This window comes from Lagopus muta, chromosome 15 (genome assembly GCF_023343835.1).
Source record: "Lagopus muta isolate bLagMut1 chromosome 15, bLagMut1 primary, whole genome shotgun sequence".
In the NCBI taxonomy this organism is placed as follows: domain Eukaryota; kingdom Metazoa; phylum Chordata; class Aves; order Galliformes; family Phasianidae; genus Lagopus; species Lagopus muta.
In genome coordinates, this window is record NC_064447.1 from 8,470,368 (window position 1) to 8,492,964 (window position 22,597).

General features: G+C 42.2%; 1 protein-coding gene across 12 annotated transcripts in view; it reads right to left on the bottom strand.

The window, feature by feature from the left end:
• Window positions 1-19,348, bottom strand: part of TNRC6A (trinucleotide repeat containing adaptor 6A) — a 42,185-nt gene extending 22,837 nt beyond the window's left edge. For 9 of the 12 annotated variants that reach the window (XM_048961274.1, XM_048961273.1, XM_048961268.1 and 6 more), the window contains exons 1-6: window positions 19,176-19,348; window positions 18,467-18,514; window positions 16,023-16,058; window positions 9,414-9,504; window positions 6,476-6,497; window positions 72-407 (exon numbers count right to left, since the gene is read on the bottom strand). In XM_048961274.1, the coding sequence (XP_048817231.1) occupies window positions 72-407; window positions 6,476-6,497; window positions 9,414-9,504; window positions 16,023-16,058; window positions 18,467-18,514; window positions 19,176-19,180 (538 nt within the window). In that variant the 5' untranslated portion in view covers window positions 19,181-19,348. Of the gene's footprint in view, window positions 1-71; window positions 408-6,475; window positions 6,498-9,413; window positions 9,505-16,022; window positions 16,059-18,142; window positions 18,223-18,466; window positions 18,515-19,175 lie in introns of all 12 variants that reach the window. The other 3 variants (XM_048961269.1, XM_048961270.1, XM_048961267.1) reach the window with 3 other exon arrangements.
• Window positions 19,349-22,597: the final 3,249 nt, after the last annotated feature.

Below are 22,597 nucleotides of genomic sequence, written 5' to 3' on the forward strand. Positions count from 1 at the left end.
ACAGCTCATCAGTAATCTCATTTCAAATATCCAGCTCTAATTAAAAGAAAACCAAGGCCCCTGCCCCTCACCTGGCTGTTTTTTGCTGCTGTTCGGCACTTCTCCGTTGGTCACCGGCTGTTTGGTTGTGACAGTGCTGCCTCCTGACTGGCCGTTTAATACTTTAGGAGTAGATCCCAGGTTTGCAGCTATAACTGGTAACTGCTGACCTCGTTTCAGAAGCTGTTTCTGTTCCTGGTGTCGAAATCGCGGTGGTACTTCACGAGGAGGGTATCGAGGCAAGGTTTGCTGCTGCTGATTGTTGGCTGTGGCCCGCTTGGCATTATTATTAGTGCTGGTTGCTGAGGAAGTGCCGTTAGAGGTGACAGGCTGAGGCTGGCTTACACTTGTCTTGGTTTGTTCTGGCACTACCCCCACCCCCAAAAAAAAGAAAGTTAGACAAAGTTATTCATCAGAACAGTAACTTCAAATACTCAACACTAATTAGATATTCTTAGATATGTGTACATATCACGCAATTCCAATTCTTTTTCCTGATTATAATTTTAACTCACTCCTCATTACAAGCTCTGTTACCCCATAGTCATACAGCTTTAACAGCACAGATCTGGATGAAGGAATGTCTCGCTGTCCCTTTTAGCAAAGGTAAAGCATGCTACTACTAAGAAACCTACAGTTTTTTCTGACAAATCATAGAATCAGAGAATCCTTGGAGTTGGAAGGGACCTCCAAAGGCTGTGTAGTCCAACTGCCCTGCAATGAGAAGGGACACCCAGCCAGATCAAGCTTCCCAGGGCCTGATCCAGTCTCACTTCGAAAGTCTCCAGGGATGGGGCATCAACCACCACTCTGGGCAGCCAGATCCAGCGCCTCACCACCCCCACTGGAAAATACACTCTCCTTATATCCAACCTAAATCTACCCTCTTTGTGCATGAAGCCATTTCCCCTTGTACTATCACCACAAAGCCTGCTAAAGATTCTGTCCCCTTATTCCTGTAGCTTCCCTTTAGATACTGAAAAGGCTCTACGTTCATATTGGCAATTAAACCTTACATTAAAATATTTAAGTACTAAAAATAGAACTCTTACTCCCATGGGAAACTTAAAAGTGTTACCATATACAAGAAGTCACCACCTCACAGGAAAAGAAGAGGAGGCAAACAGGACACTCAGAATAAAACTTAAGAAGTCACTTAAGACTCAGCAGCTGCTTTGTGTTTCAATGAAGTATTCTATTCAGGCTATTAAAGAAAAATGTGGGTGAACCATTGTTTCCCAGGAGGTCCTATGGCAGCGTCATGGAGGTGAGCGGAGCAGCACTCAGCACTCTGACAGCACTGACCTGCTGCTCCCTATTTCACAGCTGGCTGCAGAGGGACAGAACTACGAGGAGCAACTGCCAGACATGAGTCAATTTAATGCATGTATGAGGAATAGAAGGTATTCAAAAGCTCACAGATAAATTGGAGTTGATAAAAATTATTAGCGCTGTATCAGATTCCATTAATTAAGTTATTGCCTATATTCAATAAGCGGATAATTCAGATTCCTTCCTATATGCATCTGAAACACTGTGGATGACAACAAATTTAGATCGAAACTCAATTTCACTAAAACAAATCTTATGCAAGTGCATCTCCATTCCGTGCTTCCAACATTTCCCAATTTAGAAGTGAGAGAACTGAAAAATAACTGAGCATATTTTGTCATTGTCTGTTTTAGTAAATATCTCAGAATCTGTGAACAGCCCAACGCAACATTGGCAATCCCATTTCTGTGGTCCACATACTGCAATAAGCTCGGAAATTAAGAAAGTTTTCTTCACATATCGCAGTCTGTGCAGCCAATGGCCAGAGCTCAGCTTTGTGATCCATCAGCACGCCTTCTGCCACAACGGACCCATGCTAATTGCAGGGCTTCCTTACAGCTCTCTGCAGCACAGCCCACACCTGAGGCGTGCTGACAGCGAGACAAAACAAGCACTTCTCACAGCGAGCAAACCGTCACCGCGCCAAGGCAGTCACACAGTGATGGCAATGCTGAAGGTCACACACGGCTCCTGTAGCCTTCTGCACACTGTGTCACATTTTTTAGTCTGACTGCCAACTCTGGTGCAAAGTATCCCCCCCAGAAGAGATTTTTAATCCCACATACAACATTGTCAACAAAAGATTCACTTCTCTTCCGTTTCCATTCACATACGATTGCTCCTCCCAGACAAAGTAGAACTGCTTCTACACGACATCATGAGACATCCAAAAAGATGCAAGCAGTAAGTTTAGGGCAGTGCTGCGACACAGCAACGTTAATAATTCACTTTCCTAATTACTGCTGCTTTAAGACTAAGTGCTCACTACTACAATTTAATCGACCTTCAGATCTTCGAACCACTTACAACTGTAAAGGAGTGCACATAACAACCAGGCTGCTTTCTGCCAAGCCACCCTGAAGCTATAAAATCAACAAGAATTCCCAAACAGTTGAAGAAAATTACATCTCTCATATCGTGTATTAATTTCCTTAAGAAATACGGCATTCTTTGTACTTTGATAAGCAAACTAGACAGAAGAATCTTACCAGATAATACAGTTACTCTAAAATGGGTAGAGCTTATATTTGAACACTGATTTCCAACTGAAATTAATCATAAGTGCTTTTAGGTGCAACAGAATTACTTCATCTGCTCTTTCCCAAGCACCACAAAGTTTAAAGCTCCACAATTTATCCTGCCCAACAGTTTCTGCTCCACAACTTCCCAGAAGATCAAATAATAGATAATATTCCAATACGGCTGCTAGAAATTCCAACACTCCTTAATCCTTAGCATTTCTAGTTTCTTATAAACAAGTTGCTTGCTTAACAGCAGTTTTGCACAGCAGCATTCTGTTCTGAACCCCAGTAAAGCAGAGCGCATTATTAGCAGAACTATCACAGCTAATTTACTTGTCCAATAACAGCCATTTCACAGAAAGGAATAACACCAAAATCACAGATTTTTTTTATAAAGAACAAACCTGCTGAGAACGCACAGAGCAGGGGATGGTGAAGTTAAAGTTTGCAGAGAGATTCCAAAGACAGACGCTTCCAACTTGTGTTGCTTTCCCACTCTGCAGATTTCATTAGAAAATGGAGGAGAAGCATGGTGTCATTTTACTGCTACAGGAGTGCTGCCTGCCAACTCCTCCTGGAGTAGGGGCCCAGTGACTTAAACTCCCCCTCCAATAAAAAAAAAAAATGGCAGCTGTCTGAATAACTTCGGTGCAGATGGAAAACAGTTTCTCACTCGCACAAAATCAGCTTACAAAGATCAAATCGTCCCCTAAAACCACACAAAGAGCAGCACCGAGCTGTCATTTAAACGTTTCTTCTCGCTGCTGCTTAAGCTGACCCCTTAAAAATGTATTGTAACACACTCTCCCTGTACGTCATGCCCCAAAGAGTTGTCAGTGCTGGAATGCTGAAGGGCAAACAGAGGAAGTCTGGCTTTCAAGCTGACACACGTAAGATGTAGTGCTAGAATTTTCGTTGTGGAAAAATGGCCGCAGCTGTAAGCTCAGCTAGCTGATCTGGAAAATATCTCACTGTTTGCCAATTCATTAACCCCTGAAGATCCGCACAAAGGTAAGTTAGATGCCATTTATACGGGCAATTTTAGCAGCAAGCACTTACAGCTCTGTTATTTTTGCTGATTTACATTAATTAATGCAACGTTTAAAAGCTAACGCAAGAGTTTTGGCAACCACGTAAAGAGTCCGGCAGACGAAAAAACGCCCCGCACCCAACACAAACAGAAGGCTCAGTGTGCTCCAGCAATTCTGCTTCACGGGGAAGAAAACGAATAAGAAGTTTCCACGGTGGGAAATATGAGTCAAAGATTTCAATTCCACACCCAGCTATTTTTAAAAAGCACTTTCTGTTTCAGTGGCTGATTCAAAGTTTATCCCGTTCTGCAACAGAAGTCAGCCTTTACGCCTGTGCCTTCCACAAAGCAGAGGAATTCTGGAGATCGACAGATGTGTTCAGTTCTAGCTTTACTGTTTTGCAAAGCACAAAAACACTCAGAACAGCCAACCGCCACAGCAGCATCCACACAAACATCAGTGCTCCGCTTTTGTAAATCCTTTCACTACGCCATTATGTATGTAATTAAAGTCTGACTCTAAAAAAAGATCCCCTAATGAAATCTCACATTCTGCAGCAGCCCATCACAATTACTGAAGCGAGCAACAAAAACAAAACTCAAGCATTCTTCTTACACAGCATTTAGCTGTGCTCAGTGTATCGCTGCTCCTGGCTATGGCGTGGTTTGCAGATGCCTGTTTCAGGAGAAATCCCAGGGAAGTGGATTGATTTATCTGTCCCTAGCAGTGCTAACATCAAACACAGCAAAAATACCTATTTTGCGACACCGGAGGGGAATGCCAGAGCAATTGCTGAGAACACTATAGAGCTGTTAAAGAAAGACTTCCAAGTGATGCTCATTCTTTTCTAAAACCCCTGATACAAGAGTACTTGGAGGGCACTCGGCAAGATAGGGATTTGTTCTGCTGGCTGTTGCACACAGAAACCCTCACAGCTACTCGATGCATTTATCGTTAACTCCTGTGAACACCACCTTCCCTCTTTTGATAAAACCAGAGGTATAGAACTAGACAGAATATCTGGGATCCACAGCAATGAAACATGTGCATTTTTAATGACAGTACTACAGTGTTAAATGCTATTTGTACTGAAAACATTTACACTGGCACTTTCTTCTCTACTTCCATTCTTAATCCTGAACAGGAAAAAAAAAAATCAGCACCACCGACTGCTTTAGAAGGCACTCCTATAATTTACATGCACACTGACAGCTACTGGTGCAACACTAATTTCTACCTCAGCTAAAAAAACATTTTGGAAACATCCAGGCTACGCTTAAAAATAAGGAACGAAGCTTCTCTGCTTCCCACCCCCTTGGAAGCGGCTACTTTTCTGAAAGAACATAATTCTGAATTATTTAGAGATCCCATACTCTTGTATTTTATCTTCAGCTCATGCACAAAATAAATAATTTAAGACATTAACGCGATGGAAACTTGGAGACTTAATGAAACATTAATTTGCATCCTGCACACAAGCAGGCAGAACAAGGAAAGAGCTAGGTGCAACACAAGCAACAAATTTTGTTCCTACAGAAACTCCTGCAAAAAGTTGCACGTGTGAATCCCACAATGCCCATACTTCTTCAGAGGACTGCCAGCTTGTGCTTCTTTGACAACTCCGAATTCCCACTACGCTTGCTGGAATACCCTTTTAATAACACTGTAACATTACATTCGGAATGTAATACTCTCATTCTATAAACAACCCTAGGTCTCCAAAGAATAAACAAACAAGAGAACTATTTATTTCATCCTTCATAAGAAAGGCATTTTCCCAGTGTGAAGATCCCCCTGGGTGCCCTCCCCTCCCCCAGGCCACGTTCAGCCATTTGCTGCTGCAGGGCTGCCCCTGATGTGACGCCCAGACTGTCTGAGTACACAGGTCAGATCTTCACCCAAAATGGATGTTATTCTTTAAAACTAAGTACTGTATCATTATTCTCCCTCACTATTTTTTTCCCCCCCCAGACATGGTTTATTAATTCAGAATACAAACAAATACTTGCACAATTCTTTACAACTGGTATATCGTTTTAGAGACTTCCTGGTAGGCACAGTGCATCCTGCATCAGTTTGCTGCCCTCACCCCACAGCAGCACTTCCAACACGTTCCACTGTTCAGCAATCCCTGCAGCAATGCTGAGCAGAGTTTCCAAGCTTCTGTTTCCAACATGGCTCAAGTTAAACTAAATCCAATGTTCACACAAAAAAAAAGCAGTTCAAGGAGCTCACCATGCGATTGCCTATGTGATTGTTATTCACTTTCCAACCAACTTAAAAAGAAAGTGAAAATGATTTTTCCACTGCTTATAGAAGGAACAGAGAACTTATAAAACCTACAAACACTGAGAGCAACAGCAGCATTCCCAGCCTGCACCAAACAGCTCCATTACAGCTTTTACAATACAGACCATTTTGCCAGGATCAACCCTCCACATACAGCAATCAGAACTGGACACAGCAGTTGCTGATATATCAAGTGTTCCTAGCCCCACTTCTATGTAAAATATTTAGAAAATACATTTTGAACAGATCCAGTTGGTGGATCTGTAAGCAGTCAGACTAGAAGAGCAAAAAACCAAAAACAATTGAGGAGATTGAGGTATTACATATTTGCCTAGTGCTGTGTAAGTACTTAAGAATAGAAAACAGGATGATGAGAAAAATTCCAGCTCCAGGAAGAAACCATTCCCTTCACTCTTTTATTTGTGGCAGCTTTTTGAAATCTCACAGATGCAATTTTCCAGTAGCTTTCAGCTGAGCCACGTGATTCACCATATTTAAAAACACAGAAACATTGCACAGAGAGAAAACTCTAAAGTAACTTACCTTTGATTTTTTGTTCAATGGCCTAGAATAAGAAAGAAGAAGCGTCAGTGATTTGCACAGATAAGAGGAAGAGCCACATGTACACATGCCACTTACACAAGCAACGTTAGCTTTTGACTTTCCTCCTTTTAAATTATTTTAAAATTATTTTATAATCTCCATCAGAACCTTCTACTCCTCCCTAACCAACCTGTGCCTATTATTCCTCATGCCTAGAAAGCTGCTAAAATGTTAAGAGAACACAAAATTAATTTGAAAGATAAGCATTTGAAACAGACTAAATTAAACTTACAAATTAGCCTGTTTGAAGTGAGTTAAAAACTGTGCCTGGAAGCAAGGAAGCCCCAGACACTTCTCATGCAGAATACAGCAGGGAAACAGAGAGGAACATGGAAATCTAAAGCAGGCAAAGTAAATGCCAGAGCTTTCAGTCTTTCATTTCCACAATTCAATTTGTTGCTCCTGTGACAGTGGCAAGATAGGAGATCTACTGGAATAAAGTCTCCTGCAATAAAAATGAGGATAGAAACATCTCTTGCATGGGAACACATTTTAATGGTGTGGCTTTACCTAGAAAAGTGAAACAGGCTTCAGAAAAGATCTCTCAGAAGCAGAAATCAGTTCTTCCTAGCTGAAGTCTTAATTATCACTTCTAAAATGCATTATCTTGCTAAAGCAGAATGAGACTTAATCTAATAGGGTTACTTTGGTAACTGTACATAACCTGTCTTAACTATGGCACTGCACGTATTCATATGTGAATGTGAGTGACACAGTGAAGTCACTTGCAGCAATATTTAGGCTTTGATTATCTCTAGTTAAAACCGTGCGAGGGAAAAAGAGGCAGAGCATGTGCACATGAAAAAATGCAGTCATTTGATGTCAGCTTTGGTTAGGTTTAGATATCAGCACTCTTAGGGCTTACATGGAAATGATACTCCTGACACTTTGGTGTCACATCCTCACTTCTCTGGAAATTAACAGCACATCAACAGAAAGGCACTTTAAACCAGCAAAGGCACTTACAAAAATTTGCTATGCTGTCTAAATACAGCCTCACACTCCCAAGAAAGATTTATTTTCATAAAAATTATGCTGTTACAGATTGGTAAAGATAACTACACTAAGAGGTCTGCAAAATCTCCTCTGAGGAAACTCCACTGTCCTAAAGGTAATGCTCACCCACTGGAATAAAGAGAGCAAAGTAAAACCAATGGCTGCTTATATCAATGCCTCTAAAAACCACATCCCACTCATCTCCAGTTTGCCTGCTCACCCTTATCACCCTGACTCCAATATCAGGGCTTCTCTTCCTCACTCGCCAAAAGGCAGCTGCAGCAACCTGTGGCTGCTACATAACACAACTCTTCATTATGCTGACTTTATTTAACCAATATGGTTAACAGAAAAATTATACTGAAGCCTTGGGAAGTTTCCCATGCACTTGGATCTGCAGGATAGTTTCTGCATAACAGCTGGTTCTGAACACTTGCTCCCAAGCATTTTTTTTATGGTCATAAAAAGGAGTATGGCATCCAAAGGTTGATGTCCTGCAAAATCTGCTCTGCACCAGGGTGCAAGAACCACTCAAAAGGACAGAAGTTCTGCAAGCCAAGTGCCACACATCTGTGACCACTGCTGATCTCCTACAGCACTGTCTTTTAGTTTCAATTTTTAAAAGACTACGTACGCACAAAAACAAGCATTAGCTTTCCCTTCCATTAGCTGGTGCATGGTCATGTGCTTTCAAGCTTTGCTTGCAAGCCCAAGACTGATAACACCAAAAAGTGAGTTCTGAAGAGATCAAACAGAAAAAGACTACAAGATAAAATGAGCAGTTTTGGACAAACTGAAACTATTCACAAATACTAAGGAGCAGATAAAAATCCCTTAGAACATTTGAGGGCTAATTTAATAAGTTTGCCATTTAAATCTATAATCAAGCCACATCAGTACTAGATTATTTTACTCTTTCTTGTTTTCTTTTAAACAGTTAACTGGCCGTTTGTTACTGCCGCTTCTCAGAGAGAGATCTGTAATGCAGATCAAGCCCAAGCTTTTCCAGGAACACAAATGACCACCCCTACAGCATCAGATAGCTTCTTGCTCCATAGGAACTTCTAACAATTCCTGATGGGTGAAGTCCAGATACGTAACACTGTGCTAATGTCAGCATCCAGCAAGTAAACAAAGCCACATGGTTTAGGAACAGTTTAACAAGTACCCCATGAGCAGAAAAACAAACCCAAATTTTCAAGTTTGGTCTCTTCATTAAAAAAATACATATTTATGCTTTTAATTCTTCTAAATGTTACATTCAAGCATACACACAAGTCTTTCAAACTTGTGAAAATATTAAACTTCGGGGGCTACAGAGAACCTCTTAAAAGATTTACATTCTTCAAGTAAACCAGCTGCCTTTCAACCTCTGATTAAAAATTTCAAGAGGAAAATGAGTTATACTTTTACAACTGAGACCCAAAAATTACTGTGCAGTTTTGCTGTCAGCTACTGAAAAGATGAAGGAAGCTCTCCTATTGAAACACGAGCAAACACCTCACCTTTTCCAGAAGCAGCCTTTTCATACGATTTAAATTAGATTTACCATAAGATTAGACATGCCTAATTTCCCATAAGTGCACAGGGAACACCTTTGTTTAGGCCAACAAACAGGGAGAGCTGACAGAGGAAGCTTTCAACTTGAGACCAGAATCAGCAACGTGAGCGGTCATCTCAGAAGAATATTTAGTCTCTAAATAATCTGTACACAAAGCCAGTTAAGATCTTCAAGATGTCTGATACCATTACATAACTGACAGCACATATAAAGCATTAAAAAAATTAAGAAAACACTGTTGTTAAAGAACTGACCAAACAATATTTACTACTAATGAAGCAAAATCCACAAGTACCCTTTTCTTTTTTTAACTCAACATACCTTTTTTTGAGCAGCTTCCTTCTTCTTCTTGTCTTCTTTTCTCTTTTTCCTTTCTTCCATCAACTGTTCTTCCTCTTCTTGCACTAAATCCCTGAACCACACAGTTGGTAATTAACTCTCCCAAAATACAATCTGTACACACATACATTCATTTTAGAACAATTATTTCAGAGAGACCCAAAAGGAACTGAGAAATATTATCCAATTAGAAGCAAGACTCCCACAGGGACAACGTACTTTCACTGCAAATCACAAGTGACAAAACTTTTAAGGGCAGCTGCAGTGCCAAAGCACATACAAGATTTTTTTTTCCCCCCCTCCTAAGCTCTCCCTGTTGTTGTGAATCAGATCCTGAGCTCTTGCACACCACGTTTCCCACTGCCTCATACCTTGTTTCTGACCCAGCATGAACCAGGCTGTGGGCAGCTCCCCAGCCATGCACACCGCCTCTATCAACCCCAGGCAGGCATCTGCAGCACTCACACATCTTATACACTGCCTCTGCCAACAACCAAGCAACGCAAACCCATTTTGTTGCCAAAGATTGAGCTAATTCAGCTGGCTGTGTATGTGTGCAGATGCTACTGCTGACTTAAAGGACATATGAACAAGCAGGTATCAACTGAAGAGCATGGTCAGAGCAGAGATTTCAACAGCAGTGCAATTTTAGAGCTCCTAAACCGAGTGACAAAACTCTAACTTGTAGTAACAGGTTTTGCTTTCACATGTCATTAATTTAAATTCACTTAATATAAAGTTTCAGATGCTAAAACAGGCTTTGCAGTAACACCATTTCCCAGATTATGCAGGACTCTTCAAGTCAGACCTTAGTACATAAAAACAGTAGAGAAAATATGGAGAGTACCAAAAGCAGGAAAAAGTCAAGGCAAACAAGCTATCTGTGTCAGTAGGAACTAATAACAAACTGTATTTCAATGTCATGCCTGAGAGACACAGTGATTATTGATGAGGACAAGAAGGAAATCTACACAAAACCACAATGGGTAGAAAAGACCAGGAATCAGCAGACAAAACAAGGATTTGGGCTAATCATGCAAAAAAGCTCATAACAAAACAAAATGCACAAAGATCAATGCGTTGTTTTTATTCTGATACCTGAAACAAGTGCTCACAAAAAGGCAGGAGGATTCTAAAAATCAAGAAAACAGCAATGAAGCCAAATATAAAAAGGGAGGTGGCAGCAGCTCGCACCAAACACTTAAAGGCAGAGGAAGCCTACCAATGCCTGCTTACTTCAGTGTCTGAGATTCAGACAGTAAAGAATTTGTATTTCCTAGAAAGCCTGCTCATAAAGCTACTTTGCCATGTCAGGGTTAGGAGTGTTTAAAGCTGGAGGGCTTTGAAGCTTCTAGCTTGGATAAGACTAACAGCCACCCAACAACAACAACAAAACAAGGCTGAAAATATTTTGCACCCTCTTCCTGAAGCACACATAGGCTGCCACAAACACCTTGATACGCAGAGCCCTAATGCTTGGTCCAGCACACACCGCCCTCTCACTGAGCCAATCATGTTCTCCAAACACCTCCTAATTTCTAGCATGCTTTGAACAGGATGTGGGAACAAACTCCAAGAGTGTTGACAAAGCAAAGGAAGAAGACACCTCATTTATTCCATGAATCAATTCCAGAACAGAAGCAGCCCTTACTCTTACAGTAGCATTCACAAGCAGCCAGCTCTGTCCCAGCACTGCCCATGCTTTGTGCCCCACCAGCTGGAGTTCCAGAAGAGCTTGGGTTCCTGGCTGTGTGCAGCTCTCGGGCATTACAACTGAGCAGTCACTCGTGTCATTCACCACAGAGAAAGGAAAAGCTGAGAAACAACTGAGAGAAGTGAATCTACATCCAGATGGGGACAAATGACCTTGTCAGGCATATCTCTCCAGTGTTCAGTTCAATGCTCAGAAAATCTCTTTTTCTGTCTTTGCCATGTATTTCATACACTATGCAAAGCAGAACAGGAGAGAAGATTTTATCACAGTTTCATCATCTGGCAGCAAGATTCATTGAGGACTGTCTTAAAACATAAAAACTAATCTGCAATTAGGTATTCAAAATCTTCCACGGATAACTAAGAGCTTAGTCACGTAACTGCAGGAAACAGTCACAGCACCAGTTTGCTTTAAAGCCATCCCTTGGATGCCATGCAAATTTGGGGTAATGATTAACCTGCAATGACATCTGCGTGCCATGTATGTGACACATGTTTTGTCCATCCTTGTCTTGCACCCTGAGAATGTGCAATCAAACTGAAATCATCCAGGTTCTAGAAGAAAGCTGCAGCACTGTAAGAGGCACACGCTATGCAAAGCAGTATTTTCACAACAAAGAAATGACTCATCAGCCCTGCTACAACTAAGTCAAAACGATTACAGTTTGAGACTACAAATGTTACCAACTAACACACAGTTACCTCCGGATTACTCCACCACAGCACTGTTTTCCTACAGGAACAATAGAATTCCTTAATTATAACAACAATCATTCCATTTTCATGTATTTAAGTTGCCTTTACAGGCAAAGCCAGCTCAGAAGGCAGACACCATGATCAGTATGCAGCAGGGCCCTAGACAACCCAGCACAGCGCCTACCTGTAGGTAGATCCTAAGAAGAGCACTGCATTACCTTTATAATGTTACGTTTCAGTGACTGAAAAGTGAAACTGACCCACCGTGCAGTTAATTAACACTAAAGCCCTTACTGCCCATCCTCTTTGTTAAAAACACCAATTTTTTGAGGAAGGCACTCTTACTACCACTACCCTCTCCCTTAAACCTAAAATACAAATTTAATTTGCCTATTGAGCTATCAGTCTAAAGCAGACTCCTAAGTTTCCATCTCCATCAGCTGAAAGAACAAGTTTATTTTATTTCTAACACATAATTGCACAGCCCTATCAGCAGATACCAAGTGCCACAGGTTACATAGCCAGTCCCAACGTCCATTAAAATACACAAGTAACAAGCAACATTTCAATGCTACGTCCTGAGAAACAGAAACGTTACACAGTATTTCCCTTGCACCATCCTGCACTTGAATAGCTCCCTATTCCTGACTGGTACTCCAATTTTAGGTAACTGTCTACAAACTGTCAACAGCTCCACAATACTTTGTGGCACCTAACATGAAACACAGAGATAAGTAACAAGACACAAACAGAAGAACAAATGCCCTCGCTGAGCTCTTCCCTGCATCCAGGTAGGTGCATTCCACTGATGGAGCTCAGGGACAGAGCTGGCAGCAGCATGCCTGGCCCCCCTTGTAACTGCACCTCACTCAGCACAACTCCCATTTGTATAAGGAGAAAAACATACTGAAATTCTTTCATTCATTTAAGCCATTAAAAAAGAAAAACCACACACACAAAGCAAAACAACCAACAACTGGTTATCTACTCAAATGGCTGCATCACTTTTACAATATAGAGAAGTGCCTTGTGATTCCGGGTGACGTGAGATCCAGTCTTTTAGTCCATTCCTATTATCACTGTGCCATTTATGTGGAGAGCAGCTACACTCTGACCTCTACAGTCAGCATTCATCACTATTTCTTTAAGTTACGACAGTGCCAACTTCACACTTCATTTTCTGTTTGGCTTCACTTGTTATTCATAATTTGAAGCAGTTGTAATTTTTCAAATGTAAACAGCCCAGCTCCTACTTACATCATATTTTACTTCTAACTTTAATTCTTCCAAAAGGTTCTAATGATGCCTATGCTAAAAAGCTCCAGCTTGGCACTGTAAAAATGCCAAAATAGAGAAGACTGTTAGACATGTTTAGCTGCTGTTCTTACACTACAAGAAAATCAAGCATACCCATATTTTTTCTGAAAGACATAATGAGGATTCAGTGATCAATGTTTGTACAGCACGCTATCTTTGCTCTTATAATTTGCAAAAGGGAAGATGTTACGCCACAATAAAATTACAATTCTTGTCACCCTACTGAGGGAATCACCATTACAAGAAGAATTCTGACACAAATTAAGATCTAAGACTCTCCCTGCATTATTATGAACACAGTATCTCAGAGCCAGAAACACACAGTGCACACACACAGCAAATGTCAGCGCTGAAAGCAAACAAGGTGCCATTTCACCACTAGCAGCAGTTATCCAGCATTCACCAGAACCAAACTACTTCTGTAAGAGAACTGCATTAATTGGGCTTTGAGATTCTTCAAGCTAACGCTAGCAGTTAGAATTCATCCTTCAAATGCTTCTGAAGATGTCAGCAGTGTTACAGATGCACACACAGCGTTTGCTTGCCAAGCAGATACCTCCTCAACTCACTTTCAAACCCAATTAAAGTCTCGCTGCCCCACAAGATGGTGCTAGCACATTTTTAAAGACACTGTTAACGACAGTGGAAAATGCTTTTAGAAGCAGTATGGCTGTGCAGGGCTTCTCCCAGAGGTGTACATCTTAGGTTGACTCTGAAGCTCTTTGAACACTGAGCTGAAGATTTCGGAGCTCTCTGTCCCTGCACTAAGCACACTGTGCCCACAGCTCCCAGCACAGGGCACCTCATGCTGCAGGAAGGAGACCAGCACCCAACCGGCCCTCAGTGGCCCTGAGCTAATACCTGAAAGGAAAATATATTTATTAATAACTGAACCAAAAGCATTATCCTTCAGCTCACTTCTTGAGAGGACAGCATCACTCAGGATGCTGCATCACCAGACATCAGCCTTAAGTGTTTCCAGATTTCTGCCTTCCATAAGTCCACGACTACACTACTGAACATAAAAGGGATCAGGAGTGATTACATACAGTTCTGAAACCGCTCCAGAATTTACAGTGATATATTCTTTTTCTTTCTCTAGTTTTTTTAGTCTACCATTTGTTTATCTTCTAGTTATAAATTAACCTGCAAGACTACAGGAGGGAAACTACACATAAAAAAATGGAGTTGAAACAACGTTCATACTTCTGCAAAGGCACTGAGCATGTAGGCATGCACCACATATCCATGTGATGGCATTACATACAGGCTTCCAAACATACTGCCAGAACTTAGAACATTCCTATTTCTGCTGTATTCTGACCTGATATTTGCTAATATATTTTTAAATAGTGCAATCATATAGAGGTGACAATAAAATTATTTCTCAGTTTCTAAAAAACAGTAGCTAACTTTTCTATATAAGAACCAATTACAAAAGATGTCCTTTGGTTAAAAATGGATCCTTTTGTTCCCCTTTTTATGCTTCCCGCAAAACAGTGCATCACAACAAAAGGAACACTCTCCAAGTTCATGGCACAGAAGCCATCACTCTGAAGTTCACAGAAACCCAGTATGTTACACAGGAGCAAAGAAAGCCACTGATGAGGAAACCACTGAATGAGAGATGCTGCATCCGTGCTCTTTCCAGCTATTAATGTATAGAAGAGGTGCTGCCAAGCTATAAACTGATACTTCGATGCATAACTGATTGGCAAATGGGTGCCAGCCACTTTCTTTTCTACTTTTAAAATACCACAGTGTTCAAATTATCACCGTAAAAGTGACAGAAATTCAACTAGCACATCTACCACTAACAGCTGTGTGGAATACACTCACCTTTCCCATTCTTCTCATGCAGAAGCTGGTTCAACAGAACTACATTCCAAACTACAACAACTGAAAACACACCATAATTCCAGAATAATATTTTCCTTACGTTTTGTCCCTGAGGCTTCATTCCAGATTAGGGTCTATCATACTCACTGCTACACAAGCACACAAATCTCTTTCCCAACAAGTCTGTCACCCAAATATACAAGTCTTCAGCAGCTGCAATAAACAATCCCTACCTTCATTACAAGTGGGAAAGCAAAGAACTATTAAACTGCTCCTCCTTAAGCAAACTGGTCATACAGGATATCTCTCACAGAGGCATGGACGTGAATGCTGACTGTTCCAGTCCACCACCTTCACCATACAGCCATTCATCCCTTACAGCTTCAGTGTTATTAACACAGAGCCAAGATACTGCAAGATGGGTTTGGTAAGAGCAAATTGCCTTATGGGGACAACCTGGCAATTGCACGAGCTCAAAAAAAGCACCCACTTATTGGGTAGATGAGAAAGCAAGGTACCATTTTGTCTAAGCATCTCTGAGTGTTCTGAAAGGGTGCTGCATCTTTGCAATAAGCTCTTCCCGTTTGACTGCAGAAGTTTAATGGAAAAAAATGAAACAAAAACCCTGCTCTCCCAACACAGAAAATCAAGTGCTCAAGTATCAGCAGAAACCACTGCACTTCTCACTCTGATTCTCATACCTATGCCTCTATCATTGAGCCATCTCATCTTTTTTCTAAAGCAAATAAGGAAAGCCTCATGGAAAGATGGTTGTTAATCTAACACACAAGAGGGAAAAAAAAAAATCACGTAGCAGAAACTTAGTAGAATATGTGGATGAGATCTAGAGGAATACATGATGTCAGGCAGAGTCAATTCCCCCAGAACACAGAGAGCCTGCAGCCGATGGAGCAGAAATGGGTGAATGAAAGCCATACTGTGAGCCTTTCCTGTGATTTGCATGCTTAGGAAGAGTCAAACTCATGTGCTCAGGAATGAAATTGTAAACGTATTTCAAATATTTACCTTCTCTCAGTTCCACATAAGTGAGGCAGGAAAGCCCTGTTTACCAAACAGAATTAAGAAGTTATTTCTTAAAACAGAAGAACTGAATGGTTTTTTGCACTCCTCCTCATCTTAACCAATCTTAAGCTGCATTCCTCTGGTTAACAGTGGAGGGCTACACACTCATTCAGTGGCAGACTGAACAGGTGACATTTCTCTTGTAATATGCAACAACAAAAAGTGCAATGCATTGATTTGAGTTACTTTGAGTCACGCACTGTGCTTACTTCTAAAGCAGCAAAATACTCCCAGTCCTCTGCAAAAGTGCATTTTAGACAAGATGCTGACCCAACGAAGACCCTTCTATGAAAGGCCAAGTATGCCGAATTTCTAAACCTGAGGTTAAAAGTCATCACTCTAACTGGACAAGCTGTCTGTATTAACAGCTGTAATGCTTATTCTATCACAAACCAATAGCCTAAGCCAATATTCTTACTGAGATTAAAAACCAATTTAGTTACGAGCATAAATTCCAAAGGGAATTGCAGAACTGACATGCAGCAACGCCGACATCCCACAGAACTCACAGACTGTATATAGACTCCACAATTTTACATTAAGACAAACTCGTAGTATAGGTCAATTTACCTTTCCCAGAGAAAGATATTTGCTCTTCTACAATTGACTAGGTCACTGCAAATTTAATAAGATCATAGATAATGACAGGAGAGAAAGAGCGACAGCTATCTGTAGAGTTCTGCAATACTAATGCAGTTATCAAGCCTATGCAGAGCAGGCACGCTGTGCCAAGCTGTGTTCCCACACAGTAAAAACATTCTCACTAAGAAGAAACCAAATAGAAGAAAGTTTTCTGACAATAACTGAAATATTAATGTTAAAACAGAAAAAAAGCTCTGAATATTTTAAATGAGTAAAACAAATACCTGTGTCAGAAAACCGAGAACCGCTTCATATCAGAAGTGAACCTTGATCTGCTCCCACTGCCCACAGGCACCTCGTTTACACAGCTCTGGTTTACTTTCACCTTTTTACACTATCTCTGCTGCCAGTATGACAGGAGAGCTCACAGTTAAGTCAACAGATCTTTGCATTCTTACAACTAAGACTAAACACATAATACATTTTTTTTTTTATTTTTTATTTATCACCATATCTAAAGAATACATTTCTGAAATTGCTTCTGGTATCAATTATGTGGTGAGTGCTTTGTACAGAATGATAATGATTTAATTATGGTTTTTTACACTGTTTTGGAATCTTTGGAGGACAGATTACTTGAAAAGCTGTACTTTGATTACTTAAAAAATTGCAATTTACTATTCAAGTAAAGCCAGTTTAACAATGACCCTCACATTATTCCCAGCATATGGCTTTCACTTAATCTTAAAGATTCTGTGTAAGTTACATAAATACCATCAGTAAAACAAGAAAATTATTCCTACTTAAGCACACTCCCCCCCAAAAAAAAACCCACCAAAGACAATACGCTGACAACAGAGGGAAGCCAATCAGTTTTCACAGTGGAATTGGAAATCAATCTGAAAGTTCAGGACTGATCAATCACAGTAAGCAAGAAAACCACAGGCTACCAGGAGCTGAAACTAGCAATCTATCAGCTACATTCAGGTTTTCAGCGTATTTCAAATGGCCTTCATGAAAGTCCCTATAAGGTCTAATTGAAAAAGAATATATTGCATAGAAAGGGAGGACAAGAATAGAAAACAAAGAGCATATGACAAATACTTGCAAGAATGTGACTGCATCAGAAACAGTGCAAAAGAATTAATTTCTTAAATTCAAAAGTGACTTACAACTCACACAAAATCCCCAATTCAACACAACTCCTTACTGTTGAGCTAAGCATTTGAAAAGGAGCTGCCCATTCTGTAAAATGCTGCAATAAGAACTGCACACCAATTAGAAATTTCCCGCCTTTTAACCCTTAATGGAGAGAGAAGCAAGAACCCAATATTTACATGGCAGTTTATTTCAGTTCAAAGCCAGTTGTTTTTTTTTCCCCCCCAAACCAGTAATTTCTTGCTTCTCAACAACATTTGCCTGAACTACATAGGAAAAATAGCAAAAACAAAACAAAAACAACAACCAAAACCAAACCTCACCTTCATTAATTTTTGGAATACTGTTAGGTTCAACCTAGGACAGAATGCCAAGTTGTTTTTCTCTTCATAAGCGTTCTATCCTATTGAAGAAATTCTATTATAGAATCTGACACTGTATGTAAAAGAAACCACATTAAAAGTGCTCAGCCTATTGAACTAAAATCACAGAAACGCCTCAATGCAATAGCAGGACGTATTTTCAAATTATACTTTTATTAAATCCTTACAACTAGCCTGACATTAAAGGCCCAGATCAAACCCACAGTGCTTCCAGCCTTAGGCCGACCCGCGCTCTGCACTCAGGAAGGGATTCAAGCATCTTACCTGCTTAGTTTTCTTTCGACTTCTTTGGTAGCTTTAGCTTCCAACTCTCTGGAACAGAAAGCGATGTTGGTTCCCATGTCAACAACAACAACGCGGCAAGAAGCAACGACCCAACCCGCGGGGCGCCGAGCCGCGCCCGCAGCGCAGCGCAGAGCCGCGCAGCACAGCGCAGCACAACGCGCCCCATGGCGGCCGGCAGCGCGGGGGACACACGGAGCGCCGGGCCGTCAGCCGGGGGCAGCAGGGCACTGCGGCGCGGGAGCGGAGCCCGAGGAGCCTTCCCTGCCACGCATCCCGCGCTGAATTGTTCGCGGCGCTTCAAAGAACGCGATTCTGCTGCATCACTGAAATTTGGGAACCCGACTCAAACCCGGCCCCCTCAGTTCCTCCGATCTCTCCTCAGCTCCTCGGCCCGCGCACGGGCTGCGAGTGCGGGGCGGGAGCGGAGCGAACGGCTCCGGGCCGGGAGGGCAAAGCTCAGCCGCGGAGCGCTCCGCCGCGCCTCCTCCCGCGCCCGAGGCCGCTCCCGCCCGCCGGGTGGGCCGAACCCGTCTCGAGCCCCGCAGCCGGGCGGGGCCGCGCCCGCCGCCCCGAGCCCCCCTTCCCCCGCCGCCGCCTCCCGGCCCCTCCCCCGCCCGCCGCCCAGGACCCCGCTGGCGCCTCAGCCCGGCGGCGCCCGCCCTTCCCGCCGCCCGGCCCCGCCCGCTACCTCATGTATGTAAAGTGCTCGGAGTCCGGCCCGGCGTGGCTGCGGCCCGGGCCCGGCGCTGGCGCGGCGGCTCTAGGCGGCCTGGGCCCGGCACTGCGGAGCGGGAGGGCCCGGCAGCTGCTGCTGCAGCACCGCCGCCATTTCCTGCCTCCTAACCCGGCCGGGTCCGGCCCCGCCGCACAGGAAGCGAAACCCCGCCCCCGGAAGCGCTTCCGGGTCGCCGCGCTCTCCCAACATGGCGCCGTAGCGACCGCCCTAGCAACGGGGCGGGGTGGCGAAGCGCCCTCGGTTAGGTCGGGGCCCGTCTCGGACCGAGGCCTCGGCGGTAGATCTCAACAGCGCTCCTTCCCTTTGAGCAGCTTATTGCTTAGGGGTGCCGTGTGTCAGTGCACTTCTTACTAACCTTGAAAGTACACACCGAAGTCTAAGCATTCCTTTATGAAACATCCCATAGAAAAGAACAGCCACATCCCTGAGGATTGCAAGATGACACGCAAATAGGAAAATTACACAGATTTCCACCGATATTTTTCCCTTCGTGTCACAGTTCTTTCTGTTCCTGGGCACTGCTGATTCAGCTCTGCTCTGAATTTTGAGGAAACAGTAACCACTAAAATTGATGGAAAAGTGTTAATGTCCAAGTATGTCCATGAAATAAGACAGTGCTTCTCTTACTCTTCCACAAACTTCATTAAGTCGAGGGAAGGAACTGAAAAGCACCCAGCACTCACAAACCTGGCTAGAAATTGGTTTATGTGAACACATAATGCAAAGAGTAAACAGAGCTAACATCATTTGCATGCAATAAAGAAAGGAGAACCTATGAAGCATACTCTTTGTTTTACTGCTCTCGAGTTCAGTAAAAATATCCCATAAATTACTTTGGAGAAACCAAACCAGTCAGAGGACTGACTGGGAATAGTGGAAGCGAATTGAGAACAGCATTCTGAGACAAGTAATGAGATCAGACAAAAATCTGCAGCAGACAGAGCCACATCCTCAGAGGCACTGCTCTGTAGGCAAGGCTGAGGTAGCACTGGGATGAGGTCTTTGTAGCCCAAATACTGCCAGTGTGAGCTGCAGAGTTCCTCGGAATAATTTCATTTTCACTGCCCAAGTCCACAGAATAACTAATGGCAAAGAGGGTTTTATACATACATAATTTTAGTTAGAGCAGTTTAAAGTGTTGTTATTGGCATAAATAAGAAGCATATATAAGAGGATATATATATAAGAGGATGATTTGCAATATCAGTTTTAAACTTGTGAGTCAGCTTAAACAGCATTTACAAACTCTATGGCTGACTTCTACTTCCAAGTTCCGATGCCTACGGGATAAAATTCTTAGAAAGAGGCAGATGTACCACTCTTAGCAGGGTGTCTAATAAAAGACAGATTATACAGTGAATACAAATCATCCTTTTCTTTTCAGAAAAGTTGGACTGGGAAGGCACTTGTGCCATACCAAGTACACTGATGTCATACTTGTAGCTAGCACATCTCTGCAAGAAAAAATCGAGATATATTAGCTTTCAGTACATTCTGTCTGGCCCCAGTGCTGGGTTGTTTTTGTGCACAGCCAAACTGTCATTCAGACCGCTACTTGCCGGCATTCCTGCATTTAGTTCTAAAGCACTACTTAAAAATATCCCGGCAGTCTGAACGGCTACTGTTCAAGGAATAATTGTTATTGTATGTGCCTGCAGCACTGTTCAGGAATTTAATTTTCTTCTAAGCTCCCTTCCACCGTTCACATGGAAATAAGCGTTGTCCTGCTTGCTCTAATATAAGAGCTGCATTGAGAAGTGATTTTGTTAGCACAGGGAAGTCCTTGCTCTCTTCAAGCATCCAGTTTGCAACATCATCACAAACATTTACCTGCTCAGTTTCACCATTCTTACTAATGTTTGTGGAAAAAAAAAAAAAGAAGAATGCCATTTTATGCACCTGAAAAATAAATGGATGTCCTGGACAAATGGGCAGTTGTCTCTGAAAATATGCTGTACTATCACCTGCCTTTCTGCCAGCATGAATGGTGTATTTTTCAGCTGAAGCAGATCCTACTTTATTCAAGATGAGCACTTACGACAATGCAGCCTAGCCAGCAAGGTTATTTTTGTCCTCTTCCTAGAGGCTTAATGATAGAGCTTGAATTGCTGTGAGCTGAACATGCACATGCATAAAGTGATAGTATTATTTTTCATGTACTTAAAGGAGCACTGACAGTTTGAAATTGGTTTTTCTGCTTCTATTAATAACTTGGAAGTTAAATTTGGTCTTAAGTTTATTTTTTTTTCATGTGGGGAAGTTAGGATTGTCATGTAATTGGGTGCAACTAAGAGCTGCTATTTGCTAGCATCTGGATTCAGCTTCCTCTGGCTGTTTCATTCACTGCAGTTCTGTTTTATGTGTCTTTAAAGGGACTGTGCTCAATGCAGGAGGGCTGCTGTTAAGGTACTCCTCAGTTATGAAGGCTAATACATTCATTATGTATTCTTTTCATGTTGTTTTGTTAACTGTATTATGCCTCTTTCAATAAAATTCATAGTCAAGATCTGTAGTTTTCTTTATTATTTTAGATTGTTCCCTAATTTTATTTATGCACATGCTCCTAGCAGCTAGACTGCTGCAGAAAATGCTTCCATTCTGTCTTACAAATATTACAGTTGTTTGTACTGCTGGCCAATCAGCTGCATTAACTAACCCCACTGCTTATCTCAGCATCTCCTCACACCAACCTTGCACTCCTGCAGTTTTCACCCTCCCAAGTGGCACTTTATTTCAGCTGTGTTCCTACACTGCTGGGTTACTGCTGGGCACGCTGGAGAAATTCAGGCGAGACAACAACGCTTGGACAAGAAGTGCCTCTTCTTCAAAAAGCAGCAGAAGGATGAACTTCATCCCCATCCCACACCAACTGCCTGCACCCCAGCAAAACAGAGGTGCTTTGGGATTTGGGAAGCAGCACATCGTGTCCTGTTAGTGCTGAACTTTGCTGCTTTCCTGATGAGTACATGAATATCTCCAAAGCACCACGGCCATATGTGAAACTAGAAAAAATGGAAACAACTACTGAAGGGAAAAACCTGCTCTGCCGTCATGCAGCTGCCAGCAAAGGATCTCTGTTACATTTTCACCACTCAGTAAACATGGCCTTCTGGTCACTGAGCCCCACACATCCTCTCCCAACAGCAGCCGCCATCTGCCCCCTGCCAGCCTGGCATACATCTGGATCCTCCTGTCTTCAGTTCCCCATTAACTTTTTAATTAGGATTTTTACATAATCAGAGTGAGAGAATAAACTGCAAGAGACAGAGGAACGCGCCGACTAAAAGCAGTTGAAAAGGAGCTGGCGCCATTTCAGAGCTCCCCTTTCCTCCACCCTCCCCTTTATCTGCGTTTGCTGTGAAGGCTTAGTGTGA